At 36.1% G+C, this 20,306-nt stretch overlaps 1 protein-coding gene across 6 annotated transcripts in view; it reads left to right on the forward strand.

Annotated features, from left to right (window-relative positions):
• Nucleotides 1-20,306, forward strand: part of Cdon (cell adhesion associated, oncogene regulated) — a 96,356-nt gene that overhangs the window by 55,712 nt on the left and 20,338 nt on the right. For all 6 annotated transcript variants that reach the window (XR_002388795.2, XR_002388796.2, XR_015452416.1 and 3 more), the window contains exons 9-17: nucleotides 849-1,141; nucleotides 2,514-2,688; nucleotides 4,870-5,001; nucleotides 8,358-8,561; nucleotides 10,340-10,521; nucleotides 11,107-11,212; nucleotides 14,972-15,094; nucleotides 16,251-16,472; nucleotides 18,331-18,608. Coding sequence is in view for 3 of the 6 variants with exons in the window: in XM_013078823.3 (XP_012934277.1) it covers nucleotides 849-1,141; nucleotides 2,514-2,688; nucleotides 4,870-5,001; nucleotides 8,358-8,561; nucleotides 10,340-10,521; nucleotides 11,107-11,212; nucleotides 14,972-15,094; nucleotides 16,251-16,472; nucleotides 18,331-18,608 (1,715 nt within the window). In the remaining 3 variants the exon portion in view is untranslated. The remainder of the gene's footprint in view (nucleotides 1-848; nucleotides 1,142-2,513; nucleotides 2,689-4,869; nucleotides 5,002-8,357; nucleotides 8,562-10,339; nucleotides 10,522-11,106; nucleotides 11,213-14,971; nucleotides 15,095-16,250; nucleotides 16,473-18,330; nucleotides 18,609-20,306) is intronic.

The raw sequence follows: 20,306 nt of genomic DNA on the forward strand, positions 1-20,306 counted from the left end.
CTGACTACCCAAAAAGTTAGTGACTTCAAACCACACCCCTTTATTACCTTCTGTGAGTCTGGGGGTTAACTAGATGCAGTTGGCAGTTCTTCTGGTCCGTAATGCAGTTGCACAAGTGTCTTTTTAAGGGTGATCAAAAATATAGTGAATGCTGCTTCTGTGTGCTATCCAACAGAAAGGCAGGCTCATAAGAATGTTACAGTGTGTCCTTATCCATCTAATACACCAGACTTGGCACCATGTGGCTTCTGGTTCTTCCCCAGAGTCAAAATGATCATGAAAGGTAAAATTTTTGAATTGATTCAGGACATTGAAGTACAAAAGAAGACTTCCAGAATTGCTTTAGGAAGTGGCAAGAATGATAAATGTGTTTGAAATGAGGAAAAGTATTTTGAGGGAGATTAATGGCAGTAAGCCTTTTACTGTATACAGTTTTTAAAAAATCAGACATTTTTCTGTCATAATTAGAGAGCACCTGGAGCCAGAACAGCTGATGCAGCTTTAGCACATGTGGCACTTTTGTGGGGCTGGTCCAGCAAATTGTTAGTAAAGAGGGATTGCTAGGATGAAGCAAAGGAAAAATAAAAAGCTTTAAGCCACTCAACCATCACATCATAAAATTATTTTCAAACAATTCATTTGCTCCACCATGAGCAAGAGACTAGAGTTTAGTTGTTGCCATGTTTTAACTTTAAGGGCTCAAATGTGCTAATAATACCAGTGTAGGCAGTGATATTACCACTTGGGTAGAAGACAATGAAATGAGCTTTTTTCAAATTATCTCCTCCCTCTCTCTATTTCTCTGTCTTTCTGTATGTCTGTCTCTCCTTCTCTCTGTCTTCCTGCAGTTCCTTTTGAAACAAATACAAAAGCAGAAACACTCACACCTGATGCTATTCAGAGTGATGAAAGAGACCACAGAGACAGTTCAGAATCTGGCTTGTTGAGCTCATTTCCAGGGAAGGGGCATCCCCGTGCAGTGGAGTCATCAGAAAAAAATCCCAGTGGCACCTCTGTCCCTGATGCTCCCATCATCCTGAGCCCCCCACAGACCCACACAGCAGACACATACCACCTGGTGTGGAGGGCAGGCAAGGACGGCGGATTGCCCATCAATGCCTACTTTGTGAAATATCGAAAGGTAATGTTTTCCTATTTATCATCTTTCTCTTCTCACACCATCACCCTGTTTATGTAACATGTACTTATTGTTTTTCACATTTGTGCAAGGGTAGGAAACAGAATGAGAGTGTTCCAGAATTATGAGTTTGTCAGATCCAGTAATGGTGGATTGACCAATCTTATGAAAGTAATGAGAATGAATTATAGACAATTTTCCCCAAAGTGGGATTCTGAAAACCTAGTAATCATTTCATAGTTTTTTAATCAACCTTTTTCTTTTATCTTTTTGGTGTCAAGCTCTATAAACCATTTTAAAACTGTAATTCCATCCCTTGCTAAGATTGTACGATGCAATTTATTTAACAAATAAAACAGTTTTTTCTAGAAACAACTGTTTGAACAAAACCTTCTGGCATAATTTCTGAGAGTTATTTACATTTTAGGCTGTCTTCTTAATTATATTACAGTCTTACATTATTTGGTCATTTATTTTAGTAAACCTTAAGCCTCTCTTTGTTGATTCTTTATATAATGTTTTTCCTCCATGGGCTTGTATTATGGCAAAATGAAAAAGCTCCTTTCTTTATTTAACGAGACTTGTAAATGAATGAAGTGGGAAGAGATGTACTCATATTTAAAATCACTTTCTTTGTTTAAGACATTTTTATTTTTGTACTGGGGATCGAACTCAGGACCTTGCACTTGCAAAGCATGCAGTGGAACCACTGAGCTAAATCCCTGGCATTTAAGACATTTTGATATCTATTATTTAATTAATGCTTAATATTTTCAATTACTAGAAAAATCAGTGTTGTGATACTAGGAAGTTTATCCATTGTTCATAACCTGATGATTCTAGATGAAGGAAAGTAAATTTTTGTCTACCCTAAAACCCTCCTGCAGTATTGTCTCTTGGTTTCATTAACCAGGAAACAACTGATTGGATCTCATTATATTTCTTCTAACACACATTAAACAGTGTTAACTCATGAAGCAAGAATGCTGTAAATCTTTCATCCATAATTATGCAGTTCATATACATACAAACATATTTAATATAGTATCTGTCTTGGTTTATCATATACGTATTATGTGACACCAATACTATATACTTTTTTGATTCTTCCATTAGCCCAGTAAGAAGCAGGGTATTGTTCTTATTACAAGTAAAGGAAACAGACTTTGGGAGGCCCAGGAATCTCTTAACTGAGAATTCCAGAGTTCTTGCTCCTTATGTTTCTTAATGTGAATAGTATTGTGTCTCCTTTGCTTGCAATGGTACATCATTCCCCAAAGTCCTCTGGAATCACATGAATTCCAGTTTTTATTGAATTTGAGTGAAGGCTTTCCTGCCCTCCATCTCTCATTGTTCTGGGGTTTCTCTTGAGCAGCTGGATGATGGTGCTGGTGCAGTGGGGAGCTGGCACACGGTTCGAGTTCCTGGTAGTGAAAACGAGCTACAGTTAACAGAACTGGAGCCATCCAGTCTTTATGAGGTTTTGATGGTGGCAAGAAGTGCTGCAGGTGAAGGACAGCCTGCCATGCTTACCTTCCGAACCAGCAAAGGTGAGTATAACGTTCCGTTGGAGAAAGAAGCCGGCTGTCTTAATGCCAGGTGATTAGTAAGAATCCTTTTGGATAGTAGAGATTCTTAGATATAAATTCTTGCAACAAGCTTATTATAGTGTCTTTTCTTGGGCCACATTAGAGTAGTTGTAGTATTTCATTCAATATTCCACTCCTGAAAGCTTATGATATGCAGCATTAGAATAGATAATACAGGGAAAACAGAGATGGTTAAGATCAGAACCATCCCAGTAGAGCTTGTGCTTCCATAAGGAAGGTAAGATCCATCCTTAGATACCAACTGCAAAATTCAGTTCATCTGGTATTTACTGAATGGCTTCATGTATGTGGCAGTACACAAAATAGACAAAACTCTTTGCCCCCATGAAGTTCATATTTTAGTTGGGAAAAGCTTATACATTATTAGTATATTAGAAGGTGGTGTTAACAAGAGACGTAAATTCAGGGATGGATATGAGAAATATGAGGGATAAGATTTGTTACACTTTAAGCAAGTGGCCAGGAATTCCACAGTGATTATTTGGCAGTAGGCTTGCAGTAGGGGAGTGTCTTAGTTACTTTTTCTCATTGCTAAGATGGAAATACCAAACATCCAAAGTTAAAGGAGGAAAGGTTTATTTTGGCTCACAGGTTGTAGAGGTTTCAGTTCATAGTTGGCTACCTCCAAGGCAGGGTGGCATGGCAAAGGGGTATCGTAGAGGAGAAATAGTCCACGGCAAGTGGGCAGGCGAGAGCACATTAACCCTCTTTCTATTCCTTATATTTTACACTGTCTACCTGACCTAGGGTAGGTATAGCACTCACACCCTTAATGCTAGCCAGAACTATGCCAAACTAATCAGTGAATTGATTTAGTAATCACACATCCTTGATCCCAGAACCATACACTCTAGATCCAGCCACCTCTGAAAAAGCACACCCCTCCCATGACTGTATGAGGCTTTAGGGGGAATATCTAGACACAAACCATAACAGAGAGGTAGGAAGGCATGTGGATAGAACACTCCCAAAAGAGAGAATAGCAAATGCCAAGGCCCCAAGGTGGGGTGTGCTTGGTGTGTCCCTAGGAGAACCAAGGTCACCACAGTGATGGGAGCAAAGTGAGTGAGCAGCTGAAGTGAAAAGGTGCTCAAGCAGATGACTAGGTCACCAAATTGTGTGATGTCTTGTCGACTTTGCAAGGACTTTGGCTTTGCCTCTGTGTGAGCTGAGAAGAGCTGGCCCCTTTGAACAGAGAGTGATACAGTGTGCCCTCTGGTCTAACAGGATGATTCTGGCTTTGGGGTACGAGGGAACTGGAAGAGGGCAAGGGTACAGGCAGAGACACCAGAATATGACAAGTACTGTGAGAAATTTCTACAAACAGTACTTGGAGAGAGAGCTCAAAGGGATGGCTCTTCTTCCTTTGGGGCAGCTCTTGAGGGAAATTGAACTGAAGATACTGTCATGACCTGGCCTGAAAGGACATCAGTGGATGGAGATGGGAACTGCAAGGAAGAGTATTTCCATTTGGCACTGACATAGAAAGAAAGTCTGAGGAGTGAGAAGTTCTCTATTGACTTTTGTAAAAACCCCTTTCATCTAATTACTAATTCTAGTCAGCCAATAATAAGTACTTTCTATTTTAAATGTGCCTTCAGCTAATTTTCACCATCATTCTATAATTATTTATAGAGTGACCTATAAATACTGAATAATAATGTATTTCGCTTTTTAAAAAACATCCAATTTTACTTTTTGCCTATGAAATATTGAAACTTATTGTGACCTTTTTCTATAAAAAAACCTAGCAGAAGCTTTAAATAATGAATTGTTTAGTTAATTGTTTTGTTAAGAAATACATAAAGTAAAAAGAAAAATGGGCTTCATAGTTTGAAAACATTTTCATTTGACTTTTTCACTTGTTTTCCCAATGTTAAAGTTAGTATGATGAAGAAAGACACATTTTAGCTTTCTTTTAAAGATACTAGAAAAAGACAAAGTAATTTTTTGGACAGTTCTTAAGATTAGCTAAGTATTTATAATATAGGTATTATATTTAGATGGGGTGGCTGTATCTCTATCTATATTTGTATACCAGTTAAGTTTCATGGTACTTTAAAAAAACTTTACATAAATAACCTAAAATTGCATTGATTTTTGTTTTTTTAACTTTTGTAGAGAAAACAGCATCGTCAAAAAACACCCAGGCATCCTCTCCACCCCTGGGCATCCCTAAGCATCCTGTTGTTTCAGAGGCTACAAACTACAACTTTGGAGTGGTGCTTACAGATTCCTCCAGACATAGTGGAGGTAAAGAAAAGAGCCTTCATTTTATTCTTTTTGTTTATTTACAGTTGTGATTGACCTGTTTTAGGCTTTGGGGAGTGCATAGATTGAAAGATAGGATATAATGTTATTCAGATTTTATCCTACCACATAGATCCTTAAGGTCCTATTCAACCATTTTTAATGTCCCAGATTTTTTTAAAGTTTGGCAACTCCATCACAATGTTACTTAACCTGATAGACTTACGTTCAGAATGTTTTGTGGCTAAGTTTTTATAACTCACAAAAAGGATTTTTCTGTTTCCTGTTGGGCAAGAAAACTAATTTTCCATTTTGAATGAAGAAAGTCTAACCTTTTGTGTGTGTGTGTGTTTGAATTATCAAAATGTACGGTGATGCCACTGGTAAATTATGTTGCCAAATTACATGTCATAGTCACTTGTATGACTATATCTAGTTATCTTAGGGATTTTAAATGTCTGAGCAGTAAAATTTTCAAAAGACTTCTTAGTATTTAAATTTCACATTTACTGTTCTAGCCAAATGTTTTTTGTGGGTTTGGGCTTGTGTGTGCGCAAATGTGTGCATGTGTGGTGCTGGAGATTGAACCCAGGCCCACGTGCATGGTAGGCAAGCACTCTATCTACTTTTGAGCAACCCACCTAATGGTTTTTTTGTAGTTGTGCTAATATGTCAGGATGTGTAGGGAAGACTTACCATTTCTTAATTGAGCTTTCAGGAGTTTCCAGACTTCTCTCCCATAGTTTTCCATGAGTTGGTTTCATCAAAGGCAGGTCATAATGCTTTGAATTCCCCTCTTAAATGTTGTGAGCCTTGCTTACCTGAGTACTTTCACCTCAGAGGCACCTTTCAGTCATTTTAAACAGGTACTTTATATGAGAGTCAGCTTTATGTGAATAAAGCTAACATCTGAAAAGCAAAACCTTTGTTATTTGTTTAGTACATCCTGTGGAAGACACTGTACTATATGCTTGAAGAGCAAAGATAAAATAATCCTTGCTTTCAGGGAGTTTATAGTATAGTGAATGATAGGGACATCTAAGCCCATACTAATGAGTAGGTGAAATATCTAACTCCATGACTGTAGAGTAGGTGATATTGACAAGTAAACCAGTAGCAATGATTTTGATTCATTCTGCTTGAGACTATACTGATGGTGTTATGGAATCACAAGAGGAATATCCAAGTTGTCCACTTGATACAAAGGGTGAATCGTGGTGAGAGAGGCTCCTCAGCCAAGCTGCAAAGGACAAAAATGACAGTGAGATGAAGAAACAGGAAACGGGGTTCTAGGCAAAGACATCTCCTTACGCAAGAGATGGACAAATGACATATTCTAATTTGTTTACAGGCTTTACTTAGTGTGACTGGTTTAGTGAAACTTTAGGTGAAGGATATGAATTCGGTTTTGAAAATCATGAATTTGGAGTTATCCAAGCGATAGCCCTAAGAAGTGATTTATTTGATCTTCCTAACCAAGGAAAGTAGCATATCCATTGTACAGATTAGGAAACTGAGGCTTCAGGAATTTTGCAGCATGCTTGAGCTCATCTAGACAGTTGTGGAACTGCTGCTCAAATCCACATTTTCTAACTCCAAGTCTTTCTTTTACACCTTTTTTTTTTTGGTACCGGGGATTGAACTCAGGTCCTTGAGCTTGCACAGCAGGCGGTGAAACCACTGAGCTAAATCCCTAGCCCTCTTTTATACCTTTTTAAGGGTCGCATGCTGTTTCTTTAAGACACTTAAGATGTTCTCTGTTTTCCCCAATAACTTTCTTCTCTTATTTGATCTGTGGTATTTAAAGAGTTTGAGCCTCATATGAATCAATGTATAGCTGTTGCTTGATTTTCTAGTATTTGAAAAGAGTTTCACTAACAGCTCTACTCATTCTGTTTCCATTGCTTTCTAATTAAAAGGAATACAGTAAGTATCACTCAAAGTTGCTTGGTTTGAATACATTCCTTTTATTGTCCCTTAATCAATTTGTTCTTGAACTGCCACAGCTTTCCCCATAAAATACTACATCCAACGTGATTGACTTCTTTCTTATGTATTTATAATAAGAGTTGAAGAGGTGTTGAGACAGAAGTGTGTTGTATGAGATACATGACACAGCTAGATAGAAAAAGGACCTCCTTAATGGCTTACCAAAGCCCAGAGTTGGTGCTTCATTTAGAAACTCTGTTGTCAGCACCTGAGAAGATCTGTGATCACTTGAGAACCTCCCTTCCCATGTTTGCAGAGCTCACAGGTGACTATGTAAGCCAGAATGGCAAATTACCAGTTTGCCATTCCCTGAATGTCATATGGGCCAAATTTTTCTATCAATATCTTACCTTGTAGGAACCAAGTGGGAAGGCAGTTTTTACATTTTTGATGTTTTTATTAGTATATGTTTGTGGTACATAATGATTATGTTTGTTCGTCTTAGGGAGTTGGTACATGTACATACACGTCTTAATTCATTTGGGTTTTTTTGTTTGTTTGTTTTTAGTAACCACCAGGTTGCTTGGTTAGTGAGAGGAGCTAAGCACATGATTTAAGTGGCTGATGAACTCACTACTGATGTCTCTACCTGCCACAGGGTCTAGTCCATCTAACTTGTGAATTAGGGAATCTCTTCCTTTGGCCAAGTTAACTGAAAGCTGCCAGATATCAGCTCCTTGACCCCGCTTTTCTGCATGCTCATGTGGATCATCTTTCTGAGAACACTTTTCTCTATTTACACATTCTGTCTTCCTGCTTTTATTCTGAGCAGCATTCTCTTGTCCCCTTATCAGCAGTCTCAATTTAATCAAATTTTGTCTGTTTGCCATTTGCAGTCTACATTTTGAAGTAACAATTCTTGTAGCCTTGAGGTATACTAAAATAGGATATTATATAATAGTTAACATAATAACCAGGAGGCTGGGTAGGCTGAATATGTTTTATGTAGTTTTGTTGGATAAAAAAAAAATTTAGATAAGGTAACACATAATTGTGAGAATCTGTTATAAACTATAACCACAGCAGACTTTGCAGTATCAAATAATAATTACTTACATATTATTTTACTCATGATTCCAAAATAGCATAGTCAAAATTCTCATACTCATTAACTTTGTCTCAGGTAATTATCAAGTCATCGATCATTTTACTTTTCCTTCCTTTTATTTTTTTTCACCATTTCATTTCTCATTAGCTTTAATGGATGACAGGAAGGCAGCCATAATATTAACTCTGGCAGAAAGTTTACTGAGAAACCTTTAATAACATGAGGTTTGGGGTTTATCCCTTTTAGTTTATTTAAGTTATTCTTGTCTCTGGGTTATTCTTGTCACTCTGGGTTCCTGTGAAGTGAGTGTTTCCATTTTCAGTTCCGGAGGCTCCAGATCGGCCTACTATCTCCACTGCATCAGAGACCTCAGTCTATGTCACATGGATTCCCCGGGCAAATGGTGGGTCTCCTATCACAGCCTTCAAGGTCGAATATAAACGAATGAGGACTGGTGATTGGCTGGTGGCAGCTGAAGATATCCCTCCTTCCAAACTTTCTGTGGAAGTTCGCAATTTAGAACCAGGTTGTAATATTCAAGTGTTTCCTTTTTCTAACCATCATTGCTAACTTTAGATGTGTATTTTTAATGTATCGTTATTGTCAAAGTAATGAATGCTTATAGTAAAAAGAAATTTGAAAATAAAAAAAATATAACCATGTGTGGTGGTACATGCCTATAATCCCAGAACTCTGGATGGCTTGGCCAAGAAGATCACAAATTCAAGCCTAGCCAGGGCAACTTAGCTACTCAGCAAGTCCCTGTCTTGAAATAAAAAGTAAAAAGAGCTCAATGTGAAGGCCCTAGGTTCAATCCCCAGTAATGAAAAAACAAAAAACAAAACCCCCCAGGGAAATAAAAAGAGAGTAAGTCATCTGAAATTAACCATCTGGAGATATTTGGTGTTTATATTTTGGTAAATTTCTCTCTAGCCTTTTTTAAGATACCCTGGCCTGGGATCATATCATATATATTTTTTGTCTCTTTTACCCCATATTATATCATATGCATTCTCCAATATTATAAAATACTTTAAAATCTCAATTTTTAATTTATATATCTACCCTATAAGTACAACATAACCATTTGGGGGAGGGCTATTGGAATTGAACCTAGGGCCTTACATGTGCCAGGTAAGCATTTTACCACTGAGCTACACTCTCATCCCTTAACCATTCTTTTCCTCTGGATTTTAGATTGTTTCTACTTATTTACAATTAGAGATGATGTTGTGATACACATTTGTGTGTGTGTGTGTGTGTGTATGTTTTGCTATGATAGAATATTTTAAGAGGAAAATTGTGTATTATTTGACTAAAAGTGTCTGATGCTGAATCTCAGCACAATTATTCTCAGTGCATAGTCTTATGGAAATGAGACAACAGTTAACACTAGCTTATTCTATAAGTTTTGCTTAGCAGAGGATCACCTTCCCAGAAAGAAAAATAATCGTGAGGCTATAGAGGAGAGATTAAGTTCCAAAAGATAAAAACCATAAACTTTTACTTTTATTTTCTTGGGTTCAAAACCATTTTTGTTTCTGGACTTTTAAATGCAAATGCCTGCGTTTGTCTAACCAAGTAATGTGAGGAGCACAGGAATACATAAGTCTAGTGGGAGAGACAGCAGTTTTAAATGTAGGTAAAGGTAAGTAACATTTTGTAGACTAACATTATGTTCAGGGTTATTTTTGAATGATTAAGACATTTGCATTAAGATTTTACTATATTCTTTAGATTCCAGTCTTTAAAAATTTAGAAACTTTAGCATTTTTTAGAATTCTTAATATTTAATCCAAATAAATTCCTTGTGTGTGGTTAAAGTCTGCTTCTCCTTATCCTATTTTGTTTGATCCAGGGGGGCATCTGTTGTCACTTACCTGTGACTTCTTTATAATATATTCACCATATTAAACTTTGCTCTAGTTTTTCTTTCTAAGGGAAGCTGGTACTTCAACTGATACTGTCTCTGATGGATATAACTTCAGATGGGATGGTAAAGAGTAAATGTCTGTCCTCTTTTTTTATCCTCTACCTGCTCTCTCCATAAGCTTCACTACTATTTCATAGCATTCATTCTTGAGACTCCTAATAACGTCTTGGGAACTCAAATACAAGGCCAGTCTGTTGACTGAAATTGGCAAATAGGTCGAAATCTATTTATCATACAGGCATTAAAGTGTGTTATCATTATAGTAGATAGACACTTGCATATAATTGTTATATTTTGAATATTCTACCTTCAGATGTTTTATTATAGCTTTTTGTAGTTATTGGGTTTTTGTTTTTGTTTTCCCCCTAAAGGTTCAATATACAAATTCAGGGTCATTGCTGTCAACCATTATGGGGAGAGTTTTCGGAGTTCAGCCTCTCGTCCTTACCAGGTGGCTGGATTCCCCAAACGTTTTTCCAGCCGTCCCATAACTGGACCTCACATTGCATATACAGAGGCTGTTAGTGACACTCAGATCATGTTAAAGTGGACGGTACGTAAACATCTTCTTTAATGAGAGCATTTCCTGGTTTGGTTTTGTCAATCTTATATTTTCATGATTTTTGTAAACAACAAAATTGTTGAACTTTTAATAGAGGAGAAGTAGAAGGGCATTATTACTTGTCTAAAAGCACATATTCTAAGAAGGACAAGGTTAAAAATTTATTGTTTCCTTGGCTCTCATCAAAGTGTCATTAACTTAAATGTCATTTTGTGATTTATTCATTTTGAACCAAGTGTACTTTTATGCCTTTGAACCTAGTGAAATACTTTGAACCTAGTGAAATACTTTTATTTAGCAGACCTATACTTAACTATGCTCTAATTACCTTTAAATACCTTTGAATTAAGTTAAAAATGGCCATTAAGTATGCTTACAAAATGAAGCTAGACAAGTATTACCACACAGATAGCAAAATCTTTTTTTGTTGGTTTTTTTTGTTTTTTGTTTTTTGGGGTTTTTTTGGCACCAGGGATCGAACTTGAGACCTTGTGCTTGCAAAGCAGATAACAAAATCTTAATGGATATAAAAGTTAAAATTTTGTCTTTGACAAATTTTTACTTCTTTTTTTTTAGTATATTCCATCAAGTAACAATAACACTCCCATTCAAGGATTTTATATCTACTACCGACCAACAGATAGTGACAACGACAGTGATTACAAGAGGGATGTTGTTGAAGGTAAGTCCCACGGGCAAGCTGGAGTCCCCAGAGGGGAGCTTTGGAGGGAGAGTTCTTATAAACATGAAACCTACATCACTGTAGACTAACATAGAGTAAAAAATGAAATGATATATACACCATCATTCTTGAATTTGTTCCAAGGAGACCCAAGTTTTCCAATTTAATATATATATAGTATCTTATATATTCATTGCAGAAATAGTTACAAAAGTTGGGGGTAAATATGTTTTGTTAGTACTTCATCTGCAAAAGATTTTGGTTTTTCTTTCCTTTAAATGACCAGTGACCTAAATATAAAAATTTGTTGCAACTTCTAGGAACATTTAAGAAATAAGGTCTCACTCACTTTTATTGACTTCTGAACTAGAAAGATCAGATCATCTGTGTTTAGAGAGTCTGAGAATTGGAATGCATGCAAAAAAAGAAAAGAAAAAACAGATAAGAAGGTGAAGGGTGTTATATTAGTCAGCTTTCTGTCACTGTGACAAAATACTAGAGAAAATAAATTTAAAGGAGGAAAGATTTATTTTGGCTCATGGTTTCAGAAGTCTCAGTTCATGGTCGCTTGTCTCCATTGTTCCTGGGCCTGTGGTGAGGCAGAACATCATGATGGAGTGTGTATGGTAAAACAAATTTGCTTAGCTCGTGGAAGCCAAGAAGAAGAGAGGGGAGAGGGGACTCTAAATGTCTTAATGGACATGTCAGAAAATTGCTCTAGGCCAAGGTCATTTTCCATATGCTTTCTGAGGTCAGATAATGCATATAGTTTTTGTTATAATAAATTACTTTAAGTATGCTGTATTACATTTCTTTATGTATTATAGCATACCTTTTAATATTTATTCAGTGGAATTTTGTCAAGTAATGAAAAATTTATGACCTGAATTTTTATACTTGTAGTAGGCGCATAAATGGTTTTTGAGGGAAGGAATGATTCTCTCTTCTGCTGTAATTTTTAGTGGCAAAGCTTTTTGTGCTCTTAGAGGTCAAGATAGTGGCTGTCTTGAGGGAAAGAAGTGGCTAGAAGCTACATGGGGGGAACATTGGGATGCTAGCAACTTCCTCTTTCTTGAGCTAGGTATTAGTACTTTGTTCAGTTTGTGAACATTTATGATCTATACAGTTCTGGGTAATTTTTCTGCATGTATATTGTATATCAATAAAAGGTTACTTAAAATAAATGAAAAGATAATTTTCATCATTGTTCTGCACTTTTGTCCTATCTTAATTTTAGTTAAGCTTATTTAGCAGAATGAAGATGTTAGGTTTTTATTATTAAAAATTTTTAGTTTTTTAATTTTAATTTTTAATTTTTAAAGACAGGATATCACAGTGTACCCAGGTTGGCCTTGAACTCACAATCTTCCTGCTTCAGCCTCTCAGGTGCTGGAATTCTAGGCATGTGTCCTTTTCCCTGGCTTATTTTTAGAAATTTTTACAGTAGTTAAATATTTGTTTATGAAATGGTTCTAAATAAGGCAAATATAAATAAAATAAATATGTGTTTCTGTCTCTCTCCCTTCCTAGTTAAGTTTTCTAAGAAACTGGTAAACAGTTTTCAAACTCTAGGAAAATCTTTGAATTTTTACAGACTTCTGTGACCTGAATATTGAGCATAGGACTTGGAAATCAGTTTGACAAAGCCTTTGTGTCTAGTAGTAGTGTCTGCAAATGTGAGTTTCGTCTTTGGCTCACAGAGGATTTGTTTATAAACCTAATATACTGAGATGTTAGATGTTTAAGTGGGTTTCACTGTGCTGTGTAATTTGCTTATTCCTTATTTTCAAGTTTATGCATTTGAAATTCTTTTTGTGGTAGTTGGAACTATTGGTATGTTCTCCCAAACCCAGGAAGAAAAATATTCATCTTTTGTACTTTAATTTTACTTTAAGAGCTTCTGATTACTTTTATATATTGACCCAAAATTTAAGCTTTAGAAAATTGAAACAATTACCTTAGAATACAGTAAAAGAATAATTATATTATTTGATATATCCAATCTTGTGAATTAAATTCCACATTTAAACTCTGTGTCCAGCATACCAGTGCTTTCGTGTTGAATATTTTTATCTTATGAAGTTGAGTCAGGTTCTGGAATATTAGAGATTATTCTGGTATTTAAGTCCCTGCTTTTGTTTCTCTCTGTGGTAAATCTTTTCCTTTTCTAAAACATCCTTTTGGAAAAGAATTGCCTGTTTAGCAAAGGACATATACTGATTGATTGGTTTTAAACCTAATAAGGCACTTGATTAATAAAAATTCCTTCTCTTTGCTGAAAGTTCTTATAATTTTAGCCATTGGAAGAATTACCATAACAATGGAATATGAATCTAACTATATATAAAAACTATTTTCCTAGTAACTTTTCAGAAGCCAGGTTCAATTGCATTGTCATTAGTGCTATAAAAGGAAGACTTTAGGCCTAGGGTAGCAGTTATTCAAGAGAATGTTTACAGCAGGTGAATGTAAGACCTGCTCAGGAAAGACCTAAGGCAAGAGTAAAAATAGAAGTCTTTGGGGAAGCTTTTGGATTTTAGAATTAGGTCTTTTCCAGCTTCAACCAGTGATTAAGTAAAAATAATTTAGGAGAGGGTTCTCGACATTTATAAATGAGGCATAGAATTCCTTGTTTCTTGAACCTTTCAGAGACCCCTAATCCTAAAACAAGCAGATTTTTTTTTCTCCCTTATAAAATGTGAGAGTATGTGAGAGAGGGTTTTTGTGTGGGTGATGCAGAAAGAGGGTCTTGCTTCCAGACTGAAATGTTTTTGTCTGTGTTGAATTAGAAAGGAGCCTGTGATACTGTACTGGTCTGTCAGCCATGTAGATTGGACTTGCATGTGCAGTTTTGTTTTGTTTTGTTTTTCCCTCTCTCCCTTTAATTCTTAAATGAGTTGGTGGTATACTTGAATTTCTAAGAAACAGTGGAAACAGTTTGAAGAGTTGTTTTCTAGGGGAGGATAAAGAGAGCTCGAAGACTTCATTGAATCTGGCAAAAGTGTCCCTGTTTATGAAAGTTTGTCACAGATCCATGGAAGTGAAAACAGAGAGTGATTTATCCCAGAGTGTTCAGTTTAGGAAGTGTTTCTAAATGAAATGTTGGCTACATGCCATGAATAAGAGAATCATTCTATTGGAGATCCTTATGCAATTTCGAGACCCTGACTCAAAAGAAAAATAGCATTGGGAGTAACAATTGAGGGTTTCCCGTAGGAGAGCTTGCTTTTGGTTATTTCTCAGCTGTTTATTAAGGTATTTGTTTGTCTGTCAGTCCATGTTGTGTCTGTGGCAATGAAACAGAGTTTCACGAAGGTTGCTTGTAAGTGCTCACTTGCTATGGTTAATGTGCTATTTGCTGATTCATTTATGGTATTGCTTTTTGGTGGGAGTACATAGTGAGCTGACTTGCAGGGCTGAAAAAAGAGTCAAAGTATTTGAGATTTCTTTTTACTTATGCATAAAATTAACATTATTTTATGAAAGACCACTACTTATTTTTTAATAAAATAAGTATTACTGATAACAGAGATACAGCTTTAATTCATCTTTTTATTTTTTCTCATGCCACTTAGTAGAAGTGCTATTTATCTGTGGTACACTGTTAAATTCTTACATGAAGTATGTTTTTATCACACAAGCTACTAGATGGTGATGGATCTTATTCCAACCTCATTCTAAAAATATTGAGGAATTATATTGACACTATCACTTAGATTGTATGATGGGCAAAGCTTATCTTTATTTTTTTCTCTTTAGGGTCAAAGCAGTGGCACATGATTGGCCACTTGCAGCCAGAAACTTCATATGACATTAAAATGCAATGCTTCAACGAAGGAGGAGAGAGCGAGTTTAGCAATGTGATGATCTGTGAGACTAAAGGTAAGAGAGGAGTGAGAATATATGCTTTCTCCCTGGGCAGTGCTACAGTTCCAAACTTTGGATTACTCCTTTGGACTATTGATATATTTTCCTAAGGAAATCTCTACTTTGGGCAGTTTTCCAAGTACACATATGTAGACTATCCCAGTAGAACTATATATGTTGGCTAGCACACTTATCTATAAAAAATCATTGACAGGGTCTTGATAAGTTGTGCAGGCTGGAGTGGAACTTGCTATCCTCCTGCCTCAACCTCTCAGATTGCTGGGATTACTCCTAGGTCCTACTTCTTAACACTGTTACAATGGCAGCTGAATTTCAACATGAGTTTTGGAAGTGATGTCAAGCCATAGCACTCTTCTTTACACCTTATGATAGATCTCTTATTATCCCCATTTTCCAAATATAGAACTGGGGTTCCTGAAGATAAAAGTCACACAGCTAATGAGAAATGGTGGAAATAAGATATAAATCTGGATCATCTAGTTTCAGAGACTATGCTGCCAACCACTGTATTCTACTGCTTTTCTGTTGACATTTAGAGCATTGAGAACATACAGTTTTGGAGTGGAGAGAATGGGGTTCATGTCTCACCTGTTTTTGTTATAACTACTGCCTAGAATTCCAGTGAATTAGGTAAAAGTACCACATTTATGTGAACTCCAAAAGTCTTTGTTTTGGGAATGCTTAACGTTAAGTATAGAGTTTGCAAATTATATGTGGTTTCTCTAATAGTTAAAAGCCATATTTTCTTACATGGTTATTTTTGAAACATGGTAAAAGTATGAAATGTGTAAAACTGAGTCTTAATCAATACAAAGTACATCAGATGGAAAGGAGTTTTTGTTCCATCCATAAGTTGAAATATTTTTATTTCAAGGCTCTTCTACAAGTATAATTAAGTAGATAATAGTAGTGGTTTAGGTTAGACCAAGTGTGTGTGTTTCTGTACTCATGATTTCACTAAAACTAAAACTTTGGCACATTAGAATTTTAAGCTGGAGCCTTCTTTGTGACTCACTGGTGGTCAGATCATCTCACCAGGGAGTGTAAACAGACTACCTTGAATTCTTCACCAGACCTCCTTCAGAGAATAAACCATTTCATAGACTCTGTATTCACTCTGACATCATGTTTTCTTTTATATTTCAACTAGTGAAACGTGTCCCTGGAGCTTCTGAGTATCCTATCAAAGACTTGAGCACCCCTCCAAATTCTTCTGGAAATGGAGGAAATGTTGGGCCTGCAACTAGTCCTGCTAGAAGCAGTGACATGTTGTATCTCATCGTTGGCTGTGTGCTTGGTGTCATGGTCCTCATTCTTATGGTTTTCATTGCAATGTGCCTGTGGAAGAGTCGCCAACAGAATGCCATACAGAGTAAGTCATTTATAAGTATGTTCTTCTATTTTTCCAAAGATGGTATGAAAAAGTATTGTGAGAATAAATATTGATTCTTAATACTTCCATGTATTAGTGTCATGGTATGAAACCCGTTAGATACTGTTCATTCAGAGGAGATGTCTGTAAAACCATGTTAGCTGTCAGCCAAAGTAAGTGGAGCATCAAATTAAATTGCTGAGTAATAAATACCAAAGCCAAAACTAAGTAGGTCTCCAAGTAAATAGCTGACTTGGTTTTAGGAAACTCTGGCTTTGTGGGACCACCAAAGAGGATGATCCCTGGAAATGTATGCTCTGGAGTTGCTGGAGGAACAGCCTCATGCTGGTGCAAATCTGGCCAGCAGGGTGTAGAAATGGCTTGATTCCAAGGAATGTAGTGAAGACTTTTATTGAATTACTCTTATTGAATCACACAAGTGGAGATTACATGGTCCTGTCTCTGCACCTATTATATACACATTGCTCTGGAGTGGCATCCTTTCCCTCCAAAATGTCTAATAATATGTGTGCTTGCAATATTGGTGATGGTACTGTTTTCGCATTAAAAACTCATCTCTTCTGTTTCCCCAGATATTATAAAATATGACATTGAAATCAAGCAGGAATTTTAGATTTTGGTGGGAAAAAGATTTTCAATCTCCTTTTCAGCCCTAGAATAAGGGAAAGAAAGAAAACGAGAGGATACCTGTAGTAATAGGGACTTCTAGTGGCTGTCAGCTGGTTCATCATATGGCTGCCATTTAGTTAATAGCTCAAGAAAAAAATAGTCTCTTTTTATTGGATAGTGCCTTTCAATGGAGGTAGGGAGAGAGAATGTGAAGTCAGGTTGAAAGGGTTGTGATTATTTGACTGGACCTTTTTCTAAATGGTTTTAATGCTGTTATCTTTAATTATGTGAGTGTGTATCGAATCATTAGAATGTGTGTTAAGTCATTGAAGTTACTTCATTCCACCAGAAAATAACTCATTGACTTGTCTTTTATGTGCCAGGTATTATGCAAGTTAAAATAAAAAGGTTCCTGTCCTCTCAAAGTTTGTAGGTTGGTGGAGAAGATAAACAGGTATACTGAATATACACCTGCTTGAGAAAGCACAGGAATAGGAGAAACTAGGGAGAGGAGGGCCATTTTTGGCAATCTCTAATGCCCTTTGAAAATTTATCAAAATCCCATCAACAAATTCTGTAGAGTTTAGATACTATGATTCTAAGGGATATTTTAATTTTTCTAAATATATGTAAAATGATGTCCATGGAAACAATGTATTTAAATCCTTTTAGTATAAGGAAATAGAGTAGCCTTTTGCTTTTGGTACCCCAAACCTCCAAGTGGGCTATAATGGCTAACGGGCTATGTCAGTAGTCAGTGAGTGTTTATACAACACTATTCTTTTCTTTAAAATATTTGTTGTTATTTGAAATATCCTACCTAAAATTAGTCTTTCATTGCTGCTTTGTAACATGCTTTTTCAGCCCTTTGAAATGTAGGTATTTAAGCACTATCTGTTAGTGTTGACAATACTTTGATAGTTCTAGATCATTTAATTTATTCTTTCTCATTTGAGTGATTTCTCTCTGGTTAATTTTACTTCCCATTAACAGAATCATAGTTAATTCAGAGTTCCTACCTACTTTCACACAGTGAAGAAAAAAGCAGTGACTTTTTTAAAGTATATCTCATAAGTAGGCTTTATGAGAATATTTTAGAGTGCTTTATTTTAGTCTATTTGTAGTATCTCAGGGGTTTCAGTATTGAAACTTCCTAAGCAAGAAAATTGGTCTTTTCAGTATCTGAGTTCTTTTATTTTTTTGGCATTTTTATTTTTTTTTTTAACAGAATATGACCCACCGAGGTATCTCTACCAAGGGTCAGATATCAATGGACAGATGGTGGAATGTGCTACTCTCCCGGGAACCCAGATCAATGGAAGTGTTCATGCAGGCTTCCTAGGCAACAGCAGCCTCAACAATGGCTGTGCTCATCTCCATCACAAGGTCCCTAATGGAGTCAATGGCATGGTCAATGGGAGCTTAACTGGAGGGCTCTACCCTGCACACACCAACTCACTAACCAGGACGCATGTGGAATTTGAACATCCTCATCATCTAGTAAATGTAAGAGACCAAATTATAAATGGCAGCCTCTCTGGGCCTCAGGGTGCCAAGTACCAAGCTTGGTTTTCTTATTATAGAAACCATGCTGGTTCCATGGGTAGAAATAGTGTGTATCACCAGTAGCACCTTGATCCAGAGTAATCTTAGGTAATAGTTGTATTTGTCAGTGTGATTTCTATTTTAAATTATTTAACACACAAAATAGAGTGTCAGTAAAGAATACAGTACAAGTTGTTCTTGAGATGAAATAGAAAAACCACTAGGCACAGAGCAGAGCAGATACTTTACATTCAGTTTCTTTGGAGAGAGTCTGAAATGACAAATGCTGAGAGGCCTGCCAGAGAGTGAAACTGCAGCAAGTAGGGAGAGAGGTAGCAACCTACGGTAGGTACCTTGTTAATCAAGCAGCTCAATTTTGTGCCTACGGTTGTCATGTGGGGCAAAAGGGAGCCTAGTGTTGCTAGGGTTTTTGATTCTTTGAAATGTCTGTAAATCTAGGTGAGGTCACTAGATATATTCATGCTAAGAACAAATTCACTTTTTTTTTTTGTGGTACTGGGGATAGAACCCAGGTTTAGGAAAGTACTCTACCACTGAGCTACACCCCTAGTTCCAGATTTTTCAAAGCATTGTGAAGACCATGCAAAATATGTCTACAAGTAACTGTGTTGTGACTTCTGACTTACTATATTTTTGTTTGTTTTTTCCAATGTGTTTTGTCATTGTGGCTCGTAAGCTTTTTGCATTTTAGAATACTAGTATTCTTTAGCCACAGGAGTGATAAGCCCTTAAAACTCTTATTTTAGAGATAACTAGATGGTATAGTTTAATTTTCAAAATGGGCATAGAATAACTAGATATTTTATATTTATGCTGGTTAAAGTGTTCTCTAGCACTAGGAAATTTGGTTTATTAATACTGTTTGGAAGTGCATCCATATTGTTTTTAATCAAATAAATAATTTGTTTAGTTGATCAAATTAAGCATTCATTTAGATTTTTGTCATTGTTCTGACTATGGATAAATTTTCCATCATCTATAAAGTACTGTAATTTGAAGTAAGTTTAGATGTTTTTTTCATATCCAAATACTACATTTGGAGAACAAGACTGAAATACATTTTTGTACCTTAAAGCTGGAAACTTAGGGCTTTTATGTGACACACCTTTTGTATGTTGTAAACAAAAGTATCTAATTTACTTCAGTGCATCTTTTTTTTTTTAATCAAAAGAGGATAATGGTTTCATTATTTATGGAGAAAGCAGGGCTTATATTGTGACATCCTAAACTTTTTCAGTCACCATTGCTAGTCTAAACTACTAACACTGCAAGGAAGCTGAAGGAGAGAGCATTAGATTTTGGATACCGCATGCTGTTTCCATAAGAAGAAAAAACAAGGCTAATGTTTGCTTTAGTACTTGAACATGGAACTTGGGGTTTTCTGAACAGTGATTTGCTATTTGAATAATAGTTGCACCACTAAGGGTACAACTTTAGAAGTTATCTTCTGCGATTCTAACCTATTTTCTTACTCTTCTCTTTGGGTGGGAGGAAATAGGGAATTTAAAAATGCTAGTGATCATAAAAATCATTAACTTTAACATGTGTAGTGATTAAAATAAATAGGTTATTCTATAGGTTGCAAAGTTCATTTTCTGAATCTTTGGAGTATACCCTCATGAGCATAGTGTAGAAATA

This window comes from Heterocephalus glaber, unplaced genomic scaffold (assembly GCF_053883595.1).
Source record: "Heterocephalus glaber isolate CG9 unplaced genomic scaffold, H.glaber_assembly_v1.0 deba00001446, whole genome shotgun sequence".
Lineage (NCBI taxonomy): Eukaryota > Metazoa > Chordata > Mammalia > Rodentia > Bathyergidae > Heterocephalus > Heterocephalus glaber.